The sequence below is a fragment of the Lynx canadensis genome, chromosome C1 (assembly GCF_007474595.2).
Source record: "Lynx canadensis isolate LIC74 chromosome C1, mLynCan4.pri.v2, whole genome shotgun sequence".
Lineage (NCBI taxonomy): Eukaryota > Metazoa > Chordata > Mammalia > Carnivora > Felidae > Lynx > Lynx canadensis.
The window spans coordinates 40,646,416-40,666,945 of NC_044310.1; the positions used below are offsets into that span (position 1 = coordinate 40,646,416).

General features: G+C 35.0%; 1 protein-coding gene across 1 annotated transcript in view; it reads left to right on the top strand.

Moving 5' to 3' along the window:
* The window catches only part of CC1H1orf185 (chromosome C1 C1orf185 homolog), a 77,353-nt gene extending 57,180 nt beyond the window's left edge, over positions 1-20,173 (top strand). The window contains exons 3-5 of the mRNA XM_032594082.1: positions 5,697-5,832; positions 16,344-16,380; positions 18,213-20,173. Of these exons, the coding sequence (XP_032449973.1) occupies positions 5,697-5,832; positions 16,344-16,380; positions 18,213-18,607 (568 nt within the window). The 3' untranslated portion in view covers positions 18,608-20,173. The remainder of the gene's footprint in view (positions 1-5,696; positions 5,833-16,343; positions 16,381-18,212) is intronic.
* The last annotated feature ends 357 nt before the right edge of the window (positions 20,174-20,530 follow it).

Below are 20,530 nucleotides of genomic sequence, written 5' to 3' on the forward strand. Positions count from 1 at the left end.
TCACACCACGACCAAGTGGGATTTATTCCTGGGATGCAAATGTTGTTCACTATTTGCAAAATAATCAACACGATACATCCCATCAACAAAAGAAAGGATAAAAACTGTGTGATCATCTCAATAGACACAGAAAAAGCACTTGACAAACAACATGATAAAAACCCTCAAAAAAATATGTTTAGAGGGAACATACCTCAACCTAATAAAGACCATATATGAAAAATACACAGCTAACATCATCCTCAATGGGGGAAAACAGAGCTTTCCTTCTAAGATCAGGAACAAGATAAGGATTCCATTCTCATCTCTTTTATTCAACATGGTATTGGAAGTCCTCGCCTTGGTAATTAGACAACAAAAAGAAATAAAAGGCATCCAGATTGGTAAGAAAGAAGTAAAACTGTAAGTATTTTCAGATGACATGATACTATATATAGAAAACCCTAAAGACTTTGCAAAAAACAACTACAAAAACTGATAAATGAATTTAGTAAAGTCACAGGATACAAAATCAATGTACAGAAATCTGTTGCATTTTTTAAATGTTTATTTTTGGGAGACAGAACGCGCAAGTGGGGGAGAGGCTGAGAGACAGGGGGACAGAGGATCTGAAGTGGGCTCTGCACTGACAGCAGAGAGCCCAATGCGGGGTCGAACTCATGAACTATGAGATCATGACCTGAGCCGAAGTTGGATGCTTAACCAATTGAGCCATCCAGCCGCCCCTGTTGCATTTTTATACACTAGGAATGAAGCAGCAGAAAGTCAAATTAAGAAAACAATCCCATTTATCATTACATCAAAAATCATAAGATACCTAGGGGTGCCTGGGTGGCTCAGTTAGTTAAGTGTCCAACTTTGGCACAGGTCATGATCTCACAGTTCGTGAGTTTGAGCCCGCATCAGGCTCTGTGCTAACAGCTTGGAGCCTTGAGCCTACTTTGGATTCTGTGTCTCCCTCTTCTCTCCCCACTCGTACTCTGTCCCTCTCTCAAAAATAAATAAACATTAAAAAAAGATACCTAGGAATAAACTTAACCAAGGAAATGAAACACTTGTACTCTGAAAACTATAAATCATTGATGGAATTAAAGATTAAATTAAAGATGACAAAGGGGCACTTGGGTGGCTCAGTAAGTTAAGTGTCTAACTCCAGCTCAGGTCGTGATCTCATGGTTCCTGAGTTTGAGCCCTGCATCAGGCTCTGTGCTGACAGCATGGAGCCTAGAGCCTACTTTGGATTCTGTGTCTCCCTCTCTTCCTGTCCCTCCCCCGCTAGCATTCTGTCTATCTCTTAAAAATAAACATTTAGAAAAATAAAAAAAAATTAAAGATGACACAAAAATGGAAAGACATTCCATGCTCATCGATTGGAAGAACAATTGTTAAAATGCCAATACTACCCAAAGCAATCTACAGACTTAATTCAATTCCTATCAAAATACCAACAACATTTTTCACAGAACTAGAACAAAAAATCATAAAATTTATATGGAACCATGAAAGACCCTGAATAGCCAAAGCAATTTTGAAAAAGAAAATCAGGGAGGCCTGGGTGGCACAGTCGGTTAAGCGTCCGACTTCAGCCAGGTCACGATCTCACGGTCCATGAGTTCGAGCCCCGCGTCAGGCTCTGGGCTGATGGCTCAGAGCCTGGAGCCTGTTTCCGATTCTGTGTCTCCCTCTCTCTCTGCCCCTCCCCCGTTCATGCTCTGTCTCTCTCTGTCCCAAAAATAAATAATAAATGTTGAAAAAAAATTTTAGAAAAAGAAAAGCAAAGCTGGAGGTACCACAATTCTAGAATTCAACTTATATTACCAAAATGCAGTAATCAAAATGGTATGGTATTAGCACAAAAATAGACACATAGATTAATGGAACAGAATAGAAAACACAGAAATAAACCTACAATTTTGTGGTCAATTAATCTCCGACAAAGCAGTAAAGAATATCCAATGGGAACAAGACAGTCTGTTCAATAAATTGTGTTGGGGGGCGCCTGGGTGGCTCAGTTGGTTGAGCAGCCGACTTCACTCAGGTCATGATCTCACGGTCCGTGAGTTTGAGCCCCGCGTTGGGCTCTGTGCTGACAGCTCAGAGCCTGGAGCCTGTTTCGGATTCTGTCTCCCTCTCTTTGACCCTCCCCTGTTCATACTCTGTCTCTCTCTGTCTCAAAAATAAATAAACGTTAAAAAAAACCATTAAAAAAAATAAATTGTGTTGGGAAAACTGGACAGCCACATGAAAAAGAATGAAACTAGACCACTTTGTGATACCATACACCAAAAAAATTCAAAATGGATTAAAGACATAAATGTGAGACTTTAAACCATAAAAATCCTAGGAGAGAGGACAAACAGTAATTTCTCTGACATTGGCCATAGCAACATTTTTCTAGATATGTCTCCTGAGGCAAGGAAAATAAAAGAAAAAATAAGCTATTGGGACTACCTCAAAATGAAAAGCTTCTGCACAGCAAAGGAAATAATCAACAAAACTAAATGGCAACCTACCAAATGGGAGATGATATTGCAAATGACATATCTGATGAAGGGTTGGTATCCAAAATATATAAAGAATTTATACAACTAGACACCCCAAAACCAAATAATCCAATTAAAAATGGGCAGAAGACACGAACAGACATTTCTCCAAAGAAGACATCCAGATGGCCAAGAGACACATGGAAGGATCCTCAACACCACTCATCATCAAGGAAATACAAATCAAAACCACAATGATATATCATTTCACACCTGTCAGAATGGCTAAAATAAAAAACACAAGAAACAAAAGGTGTTGGCAAGGATGTGAAGAAAAAGGAACCCTCTTGCACTGTTTGTGGGAATGCAAACTGGTACAACCACTGTGGAAAACAGTATGGCAGTTCCTCAAAAAGTTAAAAATAGAACTACTCTATGATCCAGTAATTGCACTACTGGGTATTTACTCCCAAGAGACAAAAACACTAGTTCAGAGGGATATATCACCCCTATGTTTATTGCAGTATTATTTACAGTAGCCAAATTATGGAAGCAGCCCACCTATCCATCAATCAATGAATGGATAAAGAAGATGTGGTATACTGGGGAACCTGGGTGGCTCAGTCAGTTAAGCATCTGACTCTTGGTTTCAGCTCAGGTCATGATCTCTCGGTTTGTGAGTTGTAGCCCTGCATTGATTAGATATGTATTTGGAAAATGTGTTGACAGTGTGGAGCCTGCTTGGGATTCTCCCTCTCTCAACATCTCAACCTCTCTCTCTCTCCTGTGCCCTGCTCATGCTGTCTTTCTCTCAAGATAAATAAATAAACTTAAAAAAAAGATGTGGTATATATACACAATGGAATATTATTTGGCCAAGAAAAAGAATAAAATTTTGCCACTTGTAATGATATGGATGGAGCTAGGAGTATAATGCTAACTGCAATAAGTCAGTCAGAGAAAGACAAATGTCATATTATGTCACTCATATGTGGAATTAGGGAACAATCAAAAAAAATGAGCAAAGGGGAAAAAGAGAGAGAGAGGGAAACCAAGAAATAGACTCTTAACCATAGAAAGCAAACTGATGGTTACCAGAAAGGAAGTAAGGGGGGGATGGTAAAATAAATCATGTGGATTAAGCAGTGAACTTGTTGTGATGAGCACTGGGTGATGTATGGAATTGTTGAATCACTGTATTTATATCTGAAACTAAGATAACACTATATTAAATATACTGGGATTTAAAATTAAAGAAAGAAATAGAAGAAAAAATTAGAAAATGTTTCAGGAAGGAGGAGATGATGATATTGAGAAGATATTGCTTATGAAGTTGAGAAAGATGAGGATAGAGAACTAATTTTTGGATTTGGCAACATGTAAGTTATTGATGACCTTTAACAATTTTGTGGAGGGATGGGTTCAGAAGCTTATGTTTGAATAAGACACAGGAGGTAAGAAAATTGAAACAAACATGGACCTCTCTTTAAGGAAGGTTTTTGTTTTGTTTTGTTTTGTTTGTTTTGTGTTTTTGGTGAGGAGGGAGTTGATAAATGGGCCAGTAGCTGGAAGAGAATGTGAGGTGAGGGAAGGGTTGTTTTTTCTCTCTCTGAAGATTGAAAATATGCTTGGTATCTTCCTCTTTTTCACACCTCCCCCAAATTTGAACCATCACCAGGTTCTATTTATTTTACCTCATAAATCACTAAAATCTGTTTATTTCTTTCAATTACCACTGCCAACTTTTTATTTAAGTAATCCTTATCCCTCACCCATCACAGAGATTACTGCAGTAGGAGTTATGACTGACCCACTACCTTCAGTATTATCCCCATTAAATCTCTTCTCCATGCTTCAGCCAGACATTTTCCAAATACATATCTAATCAAGTCACCCAACCATTCCATCCCATACCCACTATATTATAAAAGACTTCCCATTGCTTTTGGGATAAAGACAAACAACACAACATTTAAGACCCTACATAGTTTGCCCATGCATTCTCCCCCAGTTTGTCTCCCACTTTCCCTCTTGCTTTCACTGCTTCTGATACAGTGTCCTAATCTGGTCCCTAGGTCTTTATACTTGCTTTTCTTTCTGAAAAAAGACTCTTCTTTTTTCTTAGGCTATTCTTTCTTCTACATCTTTCTTCCTCCATCACACCTACCTAATATCTTACTATTTCTTCAGATACCCAATTCAATCATCTCTCCCTCAGAAAAGCCTTCCCTGACCTCTCTAATCAGATTAAATTCCCTTTGTTACGTATTTACATGGTACACCAGGTACCTTTCCTTAATAACACTTTCCAAAGTTGTAATTTTTCATTTTCTTATCAGCATTTTATTAATGTCTGTCTTCCTTAATAGTGTTTAAGCTCCATAAGAGCAATAACAGTTCTATGAAGCTAGTGGCTGTGCTTTTTTTTCCCTTGCTACAACACCCAGCATAATGCCTGACATATAGTAAGTATTCAATAAATATTTAAGGGAATTGAATTCAATGAATGAATGAATCCTAATTGCCTATACCTCATTAAGTAACATAATGCAATCTCTTGAATTAATTTAGGAATTTTCTAGTACCTCTGTAAGAACAAATGGAAATCAGCATTATTTTTTAAATTGTTACTTTAGAATGACTGGAATGAGGAAACTACATTTCCTCATACTTAACTATCTTTGATCAGTTGGAGTTTTACTTGCTGATTGATTATTTTTAACAGTCTCTCAAAATTATTTGTGTTGCATGGATAAAGATCACAACTACTCTTGCATTGTAAGTATGAGTTTCAATTCAGTTTCCTTCCTCTTACTTTTGCCAGGTATATTATTAAATATAAAGCTGATGAATGAGTTTCATTTAATTTCATTTCATTTGCCATTGAAAGCAAATTTATGAAAAGACTAATATTAAAGTAGATTGATTATCTCACAACCAGAAAGAAGGATATAAAAAAAATCATGGTTAATTTCAAACTGGAAATATTAACCCTGCATAACAAGTAGCTTAATTTACATACTACAAATAAAATAGGTGTAATGAAATCAGTAATAGATGAGAAGAAACTATATATATTGATTTGTGTTTTAAAAATTAATATATAATAATATGTTCTGATTTTTAAACCTTTATGTATAACTATTGGAAACAATTTAATTGGTTTATAATGGAACATATGTTTAATAATATTTTCTATAAAATATTTTTCAGAGAAATATTTCAAAATTCCAAATTTAAAGCAACAGATGAGAGATGCAGGCAAAGATCATCAAAGGCAAAGATTAAATCTCATTCTCAGTGTGTTTTTATTTCTCGAAACTTTCATACTGGAGGATACCAATTACAGGTAATGTATAATATTTTATATAAATATTTTCAAATAATTTATTTGCTACCATGTCATTAGCATTGTTGTCTTTAAATTTGAAAGAGTATCCATTGTTATTTTTAAATTTGAGAGACAATAACATGGACCTAAATTTAAATTATCCAAACTGGTTAGTTTTTATGAGAAATTGAAAACTAAACGAAAATGTCTGCTTTTATAGTTGCTTCTCAATATTTCTTTTTTTTTTTTAATTTTTTTGAAGCTTATTTATTTTTGAGAGAGAGAAACAGAGTGCAAGCGGGGAGGGACAGAGAGAAAGGGAGACACACAAAATCTGAAGCAGACCCCAGGCTCTGAGCCATCAGCACAGAGCCCGTCGCTGGAACTCACCAACTGTGAGATCATGACCTGAGCAGATGTTGGATGCTTAATGAACTGAGCCACCCAGGCACCCAGCTTCTCTGTATTTCTAACCTGAGAGCCTATACTCCTCATAGTGGGATTGTTATTGAGGATACATGGAATAAGAAAAAGCAAAATTGCCAGGCCTGTCAGAAGAAAGCGATTTAGAAATAAGAGGATACTTGGGTAACCAAATAATCTAACAAAACTAACTAATTGAAATTAAGTACAATTAACAAGAATCTATTAAGACTTCATTGTACTCTGGGGCACCTGGGAAGCATCCGACTTCAGCTCAGGTCATAATCTTATGGTCTGTGAGTTCAAGCCCCATGTGGGGCTCTGTGCTGACCGCTCAGAACCTGGAACCTGCTTTTGATTCTGTGTCTCCCACTCTCTCTGTCCCTCCCCCACCATGCTCTGTCTCTCTTACTTTCAAAAATGAATAAATGTTGAAAAAAATTTTAAAAGACTTCATTGTATTCTAAGCTCTGGGAGCCCCCTATTAAGGATGGTTAAGATATGAATCTTACCTTAGAGATGCTAGTGTAGTACAAGTGGGAAAAACAGACACATAGTTAACTTTCTGTTATGTGATATCAAAAACAGTGTTATATGCTCAAAGTAAAACAAGGGAGATACCAGTAGAAATTTAAATCTATGATATAACTAAACAAAATAAGTATTAGTGGTTGATAACATTATTATTATAGCAATAAATAAATAGCGACAAATTGGTAGGATATCAGTTTCATTTTACATATTGAATATTGAACTCAAGTTAAACTCAATTTTCATTTGTTTAACAAATATTTTTTGACAACAGTAGTTTTGGCACTGAGGCTACATAAACAAATAAGATATGAGTTCAGACCTAGTTAGTAGCCCCAAGTTAGTAGCAAAGAAAATCATATAAACTAAAATTATTACAACATAACATGGTAAGAGCCACAAAATTGACGAAAGGCAGGCAAAGGAGCATAAATTGAGGAAGGCTTCACAGAGAAGAAATTTTTAGCTGGATTTGGAGAAATAATTAGCCAGACGGAAAGAGAACAAAAGATATTCTATGTTTAAAGGCTTACAGGTATGAAAGTAAGTAACATGTTCGGTAAAAATGCTATAATGTTTAGAGCCTAGGGTTAATAGGAGGAAGTGGTAGGAAAAGATCCTGGAGACAAGGCTGTGAGGATCATTTGCAGTCTAAGTATTTTGGATTTTGCCCCATAGGCTTCACAGATCCACTGGAGGCATTATGGGATTATGGTCAAGGGCATAGACTGTAGAGCCAGTTGATGCAGTTTGGAATCCTGGCTCTTCCACTACTAGCTGTGTAATCTTAGGCAAATTACTTAACTTCTGTGTGTCTGTTTCCTCTTCTGCAAAATGAGGATGATTTCATCTCCATAGAATTGTTATGGGAAGTAAATGAATCGGTATGTAAAAAGCACTCAGAATCATGCCTGGCCACATAGTGAGCAACATATAAGTATACCATTATGATTACTGGAGGGTTTTAAGCAGGTGGGTTTAATGATCAAGTTAATTCTAAAGATTAATAGCTCTGACTTTCAAATGAAAGATTGTTTGAAACTGAGATTGCATTGCAGAGAAAAAAAATGTTTCTATGTATACATTTAATATTAATTGAATTTACTCAATACCCATCACATGCTAGGCATTTTGCTAGGTTCTATTGGTATAATGATGTCTTCATACCTAATGATGGATACAGACAGACAGTTACAAAAATATCTTGAGTGTTATAATGGAAGAAATACATATATAGTAGCCCCGAATTTTAACTGTTTATTGTTCATTCAACAAATATCTAATAAAGGCTTATGTGCCAGGCACTGTTCTAGGCAACTGGAAATTTGGTAGTGAACAAGGAAGATAAGAGTCCCTGCTCCCCTGACATTTATAGCCTAGTGGGAGAGATAAATAATGCACAAGTAAATATAAAATATTATTCTGGACTCTTGATAGTCAGTGATAGGAACCTAATTTAGAAGAAAAGTAGTATAAAACATAGAATAAAAACATGGTATGAAAAGAATAAGGTAGTGCTGACCTCAGCCATAATCACTTTCAGTACAAAAGGATTCTTTTTCTTATTGTACCTCTTTTTCTCATCTCAATTTCTACCTGTGTATTGGCCCCTTCCTCACCTACTAGAGACAGGCAGGCAGGAGGATGAAAGTTATAACAAAAGATATGGCTTAATATATAGAACTAGAGCTTGGTTTATTTAAAAAAAGCTTTTATTGTGAAATACAGCATATATACAAAAGAGTACCCACAAACAATTTAAAGACTAGTAAGTGTAATTATTTATGCCTATCACCCAGAATAAGAAATAGAATATTACCAGTAACTTTGAGGTGTCCTGAGTCTTCATTTATCTCTTACAGTCTAATCCTCACCCTCCTGTGGACCCATTATCCTGTAATTGCAGTTAACCATTTATTTGCTTTTCTTTATGGTTTTACCACAAATACTATAGATCCTTGAGCAATCTGCTGTTAAATTTTATATGTTTTTAGACTTCATGTCTAATACATTCTTACCTTTTTATGCAACATTATGTTTCTGAGATTCATCCAGGTTGGTGCATATACTCATAGCTCATTATGGGCTGTTATACAGTATTCCATTTTATGAATAGATCAAATTTTAAGTTTTGAAAATAATTCTAAAATTAAAAGACCTTGAATAGCCAAAGCAATCTTGAGAAAGAAGAACAAAACTGGAGTTATCACGATCCCAGATTTCAAGATAAACTATAAAGCTGTAGTAATCAAAACAGTCTGGTACTGGCACAAAAACAGATACACAGATCAATGGAACAGAATAGAAAACATGGAAATGGTCCCACAGCAATATGGTCAACTAATCTTTGACAAAGCAGGAGAGAATATCCAATGGGGAAAAAGACAGTCTCTTCAACAAATGGTGTTGGGAAAACTGGACAACAATATGCAAAAGAATGAAACTGAAACACTTTCTTACACCATACACAAAAATAAATTCAAAATAGATGAAAGACAAATGTAAGACAGGAAACCAGCAAAATCCTAGAACACAGGCAGCAACCTCTTTAACATCGGCTGTAGCCCAGAGACAAGGGAAACAAAAGCAAAAATTAACTATTGGGACCTCATCAAGATAAAAGCTTTAGTGTCATATCTAAAACTTTTCTCCAACTGAAGGTGGTAAAGATTTATGCGTATGTTTTCTTCTAAGAGTTTTAGTAGTCTTAGCTTTTATATTTAAGTGTTGGATCTATTTTGAGTGAGTTTTCAAATGTGGTTTGAGGTATGGGCCCAATTTCACTCATTTGCATGTAGATATCTGGTTGTCCCAACACCATTTGTTGAAAAGACTATTATTTTCCCATTGATTGTCTTGGCACACTTGTTGAAAGTCAGTTAGTTGACTACAAATGTGAGCATTTATTTCTGGAATCTCAATTGTATTCCATTGATCTATATATTTATCCCTTACATCAGTACCACGTTAAAAAAATTTTTTTTTAATGTTTATTTATTTTTGAGAGAGAGACAGACAGAGCCAGCATGCAAGTGGAGGAGGGGCAAAGGGAGAGGGAGACACAGAATCTGAAGCGGGCTCCAGGCTCTGGAACTGTCAGCACAGAGCTTAATGTGGGACTCGAACTCACAAACCATGAAATCGTGACCTGAGCCAAAGTCGAAGGCTTAACCAACTGAGCCACCCAGGCACCCCTATCAGTACCACATTTAATTATTATAGCTTTGAAGTAAGTTTTAATATCAGGAAGTTTTCCAACTTTGTTCTTCTTTTTCAAGATTTTTTTTGGTATGAAATTTTACATTCTATATTTCTATCTTTGATCTGCTTTTAATTTTTTAATAAGGTGTGAGGTTTAGATCAATGCGCATTTTGGGGCTACTGATGTCTATTTATTGGAAAGGTATCCTTTCTACACTGTTGCTTTTGCAACTTTTGTCAAAAATCTATTGGGCATGTATGTGTGGGTCTATTTCTGGATTCTCTATCTGTACTATTCACCTGTCTATTGCTACCAATACCACACTCTAGCTACGTAGTAAGTCATAAAATTGAGCAGTTTGGTTCCTCCAATTTCATTCTTCTTTTCAACTTTTTTAAAGCTTTTGCCCGTTTATAAAATTTTAAGATAAACTTATCTCTAGCTACAAAATATCTTGTTAAGATTGTTGTGATGGGAATTGCATTTAGTTTACAAATTAGTCTATAGTAAATTGGCATCTTTACTACAATTGATATTTATATTGACCTGTGCTCTGTGACATTTGTAAATATATTTATTTATTACTTTGAGTAATGTTTGTTGTAGAATCCATAGGGTTTTCTTCAATACAGTCACATCATTTGTGAAAAACATCAATTTTACTTCTTTTCCAATCTTTATGCTTTTATTTTATTTTCTCATCTTATTGTACTGGGTAAGGCCCCCAGTATAATGATGAATAGAAGTGAGAACAGTTATTATTTTTATATTCCTGATCTTAGAATGCATAATACATTCAACTCTTCACCAGTAAGTGGGAGGTTAGTTATGGAATTTACAGATGCATATTGTCAGGTCAAGGAAATTCCTTTCTATTAGTCTACTGAGAGTTGCTTTTTTTTTTTTTTTTTTTTTTTTTTTTAAGTCATGAAGTTTGCTGAATTTTGCCAAATAGTTTTTCTGTGTCTTTTGACATAATTCACATGGATTTTCTCTTTTGTTAATGTGAATTACATTTAATTCCAAATATTACACCAACCTTGTATTCCTAGAATAAACCCCCCTGGATTTGATTTACTAATATATTTTAAATCATTTTGGCATCTATGTTCATAAGAGGTATTATTCTTGTAATATCTTTGTTAGATTTTAATATCACAGTTATTCTGGTCATAAAACAATTGTGAAATGTTTCCTGCTCTTCTACTTTTTGAAAAATACTGCTTTCTCAAAGTTTTTCTAGAATTTACCAATGAAGTCATCTACATCTGGAGTTTTCTTCAAGAGAAAGTTTTGCCTATAAATGTAGTAACTAATAGATATGGGGCTATTTAAATGTTCTATTTTGTATGCTTTAGAAATTTATGTTTTTTCAATGAATTTGTCCATTTTATATAAGTTGTTATTTATTGGCATAAAGTTTTTAATAGTATCCATTTATTATCCTTCTAATATCTGTAGAATCTTTAGTGGTGGCACTCTTTTTATTCCTGATTATATTTCTCTTTTCTAAATCAGTCTTGCTAGAAGTTTCAATTTTATTATTCTTAGACTTCCCTCTCTTTATAATATAAACATTTAATGTTTATATTTTCCTCTAAGCACTCCTTTTGCTGCATCCCACAAATTTTTATGTTTTCTTTTCATCATTATTCAGTTCAATATATTTTAGAATGCCCTTTCATTGTCTTTCCTGATATTGACATTTTGAAGAATACAAGCCAGTTATTTTATAGATCATAGATTCAGTTTGACTTTCCTTATGATCAGATTCATTTTATCAGCTCTGAAGACATACAATATTTGTCTACTTTTCACTAGTGATTTTAGTTGATCACACAATCAGGATGGCGTCTGTTCTTCACCTACTGTAATATTCCAGTTTTTGCCCTAGCAATTAAATAATTTGTGTGATGACATTTTGTAATCATGTAAATATCCTTCATCAAACTCTACTTACTAGCTATATAAATTATTCTTGCGTGAGCCAATCTTTACAAAACTGTAGCAAAATGATGTTTTTCTAATTCTACCACTTCCATCTATATTTGTCATGTGTCTTTCTACTGTAAGAAAAAAGGTCCCCGTCTTTATTACTTTATGTATTTATTTATTATCTGTATAGAGTAATGGGTTTCTGTGTTATTCAGCAGATGATAATCCATTACTATAATTATTTTGATTGTCAGATTTTTCAAAATTTGGCCAGTGGGAACCCCTTCAAGGTTGTTTCTCTGTTTTTTTTTTTTTGATATGTCCTCATCATTTTTTGATTCCTTACTTCTGATACTATAGCATCATTTTTAATAGTTGGAAGAATATCCATTGTATTAATATTTATGTATCATAATACATTTATTTTTATTTTATTTTATTTTTATTTTTTATTATATGAAATTTATTGTCAAATTAGTTTCCATACAACACCCAGTGCTCATCCCAAAATATGCCCTCTTCAATGCCCATCACCTACCCTACCCTCCCTCCCACCCCCCATAAACCCTCAGTTTGTTCTCAGTTTTTAAGAGTCTCTTATGCTTTGGCTCTCTCCCACTCTAACATCTTTTTTTTTTCTTTTTTTTTCCTTCCCCTCCCCCATGGGTTTCTGTTAAGTTTCTCAGGATCCACATAAGAGTGAAAACATATGGTGTCTGTCTTTCTCTGTATGGCTTATTTCACTTAGCATCACACTCTCCAGTTCCATCCATGTTGCTACAAAGGGCCATATTTCATTCTTTCTCATTGCCACGTAGTACTCCATTGTGTATATAAACCACAATTTCTTTATCCATTCATCAGTTGATGGACATTTAGGCTCTTTCCATCATTTGGCTATTGTTGAGAGTGCTGCTATAAACATTGGGGTACAAGTGCCCCTATGCATCAGCACTCCTGTATCCCTTGGGTAAATTCCTAGCAGTGCTACTGCTGGGTCATAGGGTAGATCTATTTTTAATTTTTTGAGGAACCTCCACACTGTTTTCCAGAGCGGCTGCACCAGTTTGCATTCCCACCAACAGTGCAAGAGGGTTCCTGTTTCTCCACATCCTCGCCAGCATCTATAGTCTCCTGATTTGTTCATTTTAGCCACTCTGACTGGCGTGAGGTGACATCTGAGTGTGGTTTTGATTTGTATTTCCCTGATGAGGAGCGACGTTGAGCATCTTTTCATGTGCCTGTTGGCCATCCGGATGTCTTGTTTAGAGAAGTGTCTATTCATGTTTTCTGCCCATTTCTTCACTGGATTATTTGTTTTTTTGGGTGTGGAGTTTGGTGAGCTCTTTATAGATTTTGGATACTAGCCCTTTGTCCAATATGTCATTTGCAAATATCTTTTCCCATTCCGTTGGTTGCCTTTTAGTTTTGTTGATTGTTTCGTTTTCTGTGCAGAAGCTTTTTATCTTCACGAGGTCCCAATAGTTCATTTTTGCTTTTAATTCCCTTGCCTTTGGGGATGTGTCAAGTAAGAAATTGCTACGGCTGAGGTCAGAGAGGTCTTTTCCTGCTTTCTCCTCTAGGGTTTTGATGGTTTCCTGTCTCACATTCAAGTCCTTTATCCATTTTTGAGTTAATTTTTGTGAATGGTGTAAGAAAGTGGTCTAGTTTCATTCTTCTGCATGTTGCGGTCCAGTTCTCCCAGCACCATTTGTTAAAGAGACAGTCTTTTTTCCATTGGATATTCTTTCCTGCTTTGTCAAAGGTTAGTTGGCCATACGTTTGTGGGTCTAGTTCTGGGGTTTCTATTCTATTCCATTGGTCTATGTGTCTGTTTTTGTGCCAATACCATACTGTCTTGATGATTACAGCTTTGTAGTAGAGGCTAAAGTCTGGGATTGTGATGCCTCCTGCTTTGTGGTCTTCTTCTTCAAAATTACTTTGGCTATTCAGGGCCTTTTGTGGTTCCATATGAATTTTAGGATTGCTTGTTCTAGATTTGAGAAGAATGCTGGTGCAATTTTGATTGGGATGGCATTGAATGTGTAGATAGCTTTGGGTAGTATTGACATTTTGACAATATTTATTCTTCCAACCCATGAGCATGGAATGTTTTTCCATTTCTTTATATCTTCTTCAATTTCCTTCATAAGCTTTCTATAGTTTTCAGCATACAGATCTTTTACATCTTTGGTTAGATTTATTCCTAGGTATTTTATGCTTCTTGGTGCAATTGTAAATGGGATCAGTTTCTTTATTTGTCTTTCTGTTGCTTCACTATTAGTGTATAAGAATGCAACTGATTTCTGTACATTGATTTTGTATCCTGCAACTCTGCTGAATTTATGTATCAGTTCTAGCAGATTTTTCGTGGAGTCTATCAGATTTTCCATGTGTAATATCATGTCATTTGCAAAAAGTGAAAGCTTGACTTCATCTTTGCCAATTTTGATGCCTTTGATTTCCTTTTGTTGTCTGATTGCTGATGCTAGAACTTCCAACACTATGTTAAACAACAGCAGTGAGAGTGGACATCCCTGTCGTGTTCCTGATCTTAGGGGGAAAGCTCTCAGTTTTTCCCCATTGAGGAGGATGTTAGCTGTGGGCTTTTCATAAATGGCTTTTATGATGTTTAAGTATGTTCCTCCTACCCCGACTTTCTCAAGGGTTTTTATTAAGAAAGGATGCTGAATTTTGTCAAATGCTTTTTCTGCATCAATTGATAGGATCATATGGTTCTTATCTTTTCTTTTATTAATATGACATATCATATTGGTGAATGTTGAAACAGCCCTGCACCCCAGGAATGAATCCCACTTGATCATGGTGAATAATTCTTTTTATGTGCTGTTGAATTCGATTTGCTAGTATCTTGTTGAGAATTTTTGCATCCATATTCATCAGGGATATTGGCCTGTAGTTCTCTTTTTTTTACTGGCTCTCTGTCTGGTTATCATAATACATTTAAGTATTTCTTTACTTTTAGAAATTTAGAGTTTTAAAAATGCTTAACAGTATTGTAAAGAACATTCTGCTAACTGTATATTTATACAAATCCAAAATTATTAACTTGGAAAAAATACATTTCTAAAAGTAGATTTGTTATATTGCCCTCCATAAAAATTCTACCTAATTATAGTCAGCAATATGTAAGAATGTTCATTTTGTTATTCCCTTAGTTTGGGTGGAATTTCAATCATTCTAGGGCCTTATTCTGTGGTCCCCAGACCAACAATATCGTCATTACCTGGGAGTGTCTATTAGAATTGCAGAATCTCAGACCACCCCCCTCCTGCCCCCAGACCTACTGGATCATAATCTGCATTTGAACAAACTCCCAGGTAAGACATAGGCACATAAAACTCTGAGAGGCAGCATTCTAATATAATGTATACAGGAGTCACAAATTGAATTGGTCTTAAATCCGGCAAGGTAAATCAGGAGCCTATACTGGCATTTATCTTAATAAAAGGTAAAAGTGACAAATAAGTAAAGTGACAAATAAAAAAAGTGACTAATAAAAGGTAAAAGTGACAAATAAGTAAAAGATTGTGAAAAAAGGGCTTAATGTTATCCTATATATATGTATAAGACTTATATATATACACACACACATACACACACACATATCGTATATATATGTACGGTGTATCCTAAGCAAACCATTTTGGGGGACAGGACAATGCAGATCAGAACAGAGTACTAACACAGTTCCCCCAAAACACAAGCAACAGTGTTATTATCTCTCCAGCCAATTCCAAACACCCTATGTACTAGCCGATTATTTGTCTTGTGGTCTAAGGAAAACTTGAATCAGAACCACTTGCAGAACGTGTTAGAATGCATACTCCCAAACACCTCCCAGAGAATGTTTTAGTAGGGTCTGATATTATGCCCAAGAATTAGCATTTTAATAAGCACAACAAGTGATTCTGATGCCCTGGAGTTCAACAACTACTATCCCATGACACTTCGCAGAACACATCTGGAATGTATTGTTTGAGTAACTGTTTTATTTGCTTCAAAACAATAGACACATTTTTATAAAATTCATTTTTTTGTTGTTGTTGGTTAGTGAAATGAGTAAGTCTAGGAATTCTAATTACTTTTTTAGCCCTCTCTAGTTCTAACCAAGTGACTCTGAGTTAGTGAGGAGGGAGAGAAATAATCCTGATGAACTCTATTTCACCCTTTCCCTATCCTGAGACTGCCTTCTTGAACCAATTCATATTCTTTCCAGATGATACCCCAACACTTTTTCTTTTCTGACAACATATTTTTGATGAAATAAATTCATATCATAGAAAAAGAACATTCCATAGTACATTAATTATGAAATTAAAATATATTATTCTTATATAAATATATGTTAAATATATTTTAAAAATCACATAGAAACCATTCAGTTTTTTAAATACAAATAACTTTTTTTTTGCAGGAGGAACAAAGAAAAAAGGAAACAGCATGTATAAAAGGTAATTTTTCTCAACAATTTATTAAAAGAAATCATAACCAACTTAAAACAATTCACATCTTAAAGAATCAAGAAGCTGACCTAAATGATACCTAAATATTGTTTTTAAAACCATGGAAATTCAAGGGAAATGTTAATGGATTAGTATGTGAGTAGGCATATATTTCTTAGAAAACGAAACTTGCAATGTCATATCTTAAATTAAAATGTGTAATTTATATTTTTGTTCCTTATTTATATCTAAAGGTATCATAGCTAGTGTCATATAGTAATCCTGGAGGATCAAAAGACATGAGTGTCTTATAATCCTTTAGATTATGCGTATTGCATAGTCCCTAGTACCTCAAAATGTTATCCTCCTATGTAATTTAAGAAATGTTGGAAATAAGGGCACCTGGGTGGATCAGTCAGTTAAGTGTCCAACTCTTGGTTTCAGCTCAAGTCTTGATCTCAGGGTGGTGAGTTCAAGCCCTGCCTTGGGCTCCACACTGAGCATGAAGCCTACTTTAAAAAAAAAAAAAAGGAAAATAAAAGAAAAGTTGGATATACAAAATGTAATAAAGTATCCAAAACAGCTTTAAAAATTAATGTTATAGGGGTGCCTGGGTGGCTCAGTCAGTTAAGCACCCGACTTCTGCTCAGGTCATGATCTCATGGCTTGTGAGTTCCAGCCCTGCACCGGGCTCTGTGCAGGCAGCTCAGAGCCTGGAGACTGCCTCAGATTCTGTGTCCCTCTCTCTCTCTGCCTCACCCCTGCTCACACACTGTCTGTCTCTCTCAAAATAAATAAACATTTAAAAAATTTAAAAAATAAATAATTAATGTTGTACATTAATATCAAAAGCCAATATGTAAAAATATTATAACATATGCTTAGGATATTATATCATATGATATTTTCTAAAACTTAAATTTTAAAATACCAACTGTGCAGCATAAATAATGTAATGGGAGAAGCATTAGTCTTAGAGTAGTAGAAGTCCAGATGAAGTCTAGATTTGTGGTAAGTCTTCAGTCTCTAAACATGTCTTTTCCTTTGTGAAGTGGTGCTAATAGTAACTACCTTGAGAAATTATTGATAAATGAGATATGTAAGTATATCAAATCGCTTTGCACATTGTAAGACACTCTAGGAATGTTAGATGTTACTTTAATTGGTGTAAAACCAGCCCATAGGCCCTTCCCACTGTGGACCAAACATTTTGTTATCTTACAGAAGCATGTTTTTTTACTGTTTTATTTTTTAATGTTTATTTATTTTTGGGAGAGGCAGAGCATGAGCGGGGGAGGGAGAGAGAGAGAGAGAGGGAGACACAGAATCTGAAGAAGCAGGCTCCAGACTCTGAACTGTCAGGCAGAGCTGGATGTCGGGCATGAACTCACGGACCATGAGATCATGACCTGAGCCAAAGTCAGGCGCTTAACCAACTAAACCACCCAGGCACCCCCAGAAGCATGCATTTTTAAAATTTATTTTAAAAAATCAGGCCTTACTTAGCTATAAATACTGAAGAAACTATCTACATTTTCTGATTTAAGGGACATTCCAGAACTGAGCTTTCTAGCCTGTTTAGAATCTTCTCCTGTGAAAACAGGTTGATTTTATCTAGAATAGCCTTTTCTATTCTTGATTATCATGAAATTGTTAATTCCTAATTACATATTCAACATTGTACAGATGGTGATAGCAACTTAGAATTTCACTATTTCATCCTACTGTCCATTATAACCCTTAAAAGAGTCTGAATTTTAAAAAGAAACATTGTCTTTATAAGTAAGATTTGGCTCATGAATTATGTAATATTAATAGTAAGTCTAATTTTTCTTTTACAGAAAATAGAGATCACTCTAAAGATGAATTCTGCCTTGCAACAAAAAAGGTCATTTGTGACCCTTCAGAGACTAGCTCGACAACGCATCCCAGCAGTGTTACTTTAAGCTTATCGACACTACAATCTGATTCTCATTACAGCCAAAGTATAGACGCAGGTGATGACTGGTTTTCTGACGATACTCTAGCAAAAAAGAGCTCTCCAATGCCTTTTCTCAGAGAACCTCAAATGGAAAAAGTATTTTCATACCTGTCAACAATTTCATTAGAAGAATGTACTGAAAATGTACTGAATATGACACTTTATGATGATCAGAAAGATGACAGCATTAAGGAAATATTTTCACGAAGAAATGCAGAAGTTGAAATACAAAAATTTCAACATAATATTGAATGACTTTTTTCTTTTGAAACTTTGTGTACACTGAAATCATGGAAAGTTAAAACCAAATTACCAGCTTCTGAGTCTCTTAAAATGTCCATACTAATATGACTTTTCTTATTCCTTGCCATATAGTGGTCCTACTTCCCTTGCTGATTCTTATTTCTAGAAATAATTACAGGAAGAATTAGAGTGACATCATGAACATTAAGCTTAACTCCTTGTATCTCATCAAAAGATATAACAAATAATACAAATGTATTTCAACATGCAGGAAAATAAGAAATCTTCAGCACAAATAGAGTTTTGAATAAAACATTCACAACATTCCTTATACTTTTGAAATTTTTAATTTTATTTCAATGTGGGTAGGGCTGGGCAGAATACTTTCATCAGCTTTTCTGAATTTTAAATGCATCAATCACCTACAATTCAATTTTTATTTTGTCACGATTTTGGTAAACAATATACTCAATATCTGTTGCTCTTCTAGGGGAGCCTGGAACACTGTGAAGAATCCAGAATATAATTTTTCTTTGCCCTCTCCTATGTCTGCTTCTCAGAATGGTTTCCTAATCCTTACCCCACTGTGATGAAAATGTGGGCATCTATGTTCTTAAGCCTCTGATTCAAGCTAGATGAATCAGAGTTCCTCTCTAATCAGAGACCCTTGGTCAGAGTTCTGTGTTTGGTCCTGAGGGATTTCTGACACTCACTCTGTAATTAATCTTTTTTTTTCCTCTTTATCCTAAATACTGTCCATGTACTTAGTCCCCTTTTTCTTTCTTTGGGGAAAAATTGCTAAATATAATATTAGCTTTTGTGCTTAATTTACTCATACTGACACTTGTGCATATCTTCCCAAGAGATAAATCATACCTATTAAAGTAAATGAAAATAAACTTGTCTCAGTTAAGATAGTAGCATTACTCAGGCTGTCCCATTACCCCTTTCTGTCCCAGGGGAAATAGTAAAAAGGATTAAAACACCTCTGTCTTCTAAAGCACCTTGTCATTTCTACAAGTTATCGGTTGTGAGAACATCTATCTAATATCCACCCCTACATCTAAATAAGCTATTTCAGCTCAATGTCTGTAAGGAATAGCATATATATAAATTGTTCTCTGTCCCTTGGTGTCCTACCAACTCATATCTTACTGCCTATCCCAGAAAAGTCATCTCTAATTTTGGTGAGATGCTATAACTTTCCTACGAATTTGGGGTTGGAGATAAGAGATTCTAGCTTTGATCTCATTAGTCTTTGGAATAGAGGAAACAAACTGGGGAGCTGTGGGCTGCCATGTCCTACCTTGTGGTTTGGGAAGAAAAAAACAGTAAATCTGCTGTGAGAGAGCAGTGAAGCACTTGCAAAGTGAAAAGCAGACATGAGAGGTCAGGAGAATGTAATTCCTGGCTTTCTAACAGTCCTCCATTTCCTTGTTCCAGCTCTTCATGAAGCCTGCCCTTGGCTTGGTATGGCACACGTTATCCTAATAATAAATTAACCTATTTTCTTAAGCTAGCAAGATCTGACATTTATTAGTGTCCTGTTTTTAACTATTGTTCTGGGCTTTGGCAAAGTACCTTGTAATTTTATAATAAATTATTGTTTTTGCATAAAGCAGAAAGAGCTTTGTTTCTGTTACTATGACCAAAGCATCCTAACCAAATTCCTGTCATTATAAGTGAAAAATAACTATATGTATGCATATACAGTAATTGTTATATTATGATAGAATAGATTGAATTTTGTTTCTCAAAACCTAACACATTTACATGTTGATTAAAATGTTATTCTATATCATAGGTATATACATTTTTCTCTTTGAAAAGACTAATGAACAGTACATATGAAATTACAATGGTCTAAAATAATATTTTCAAGAATTGTGAAGATCTGAGATTTCACCATTCATGCCCTCTGACAAGTTAGCCTTC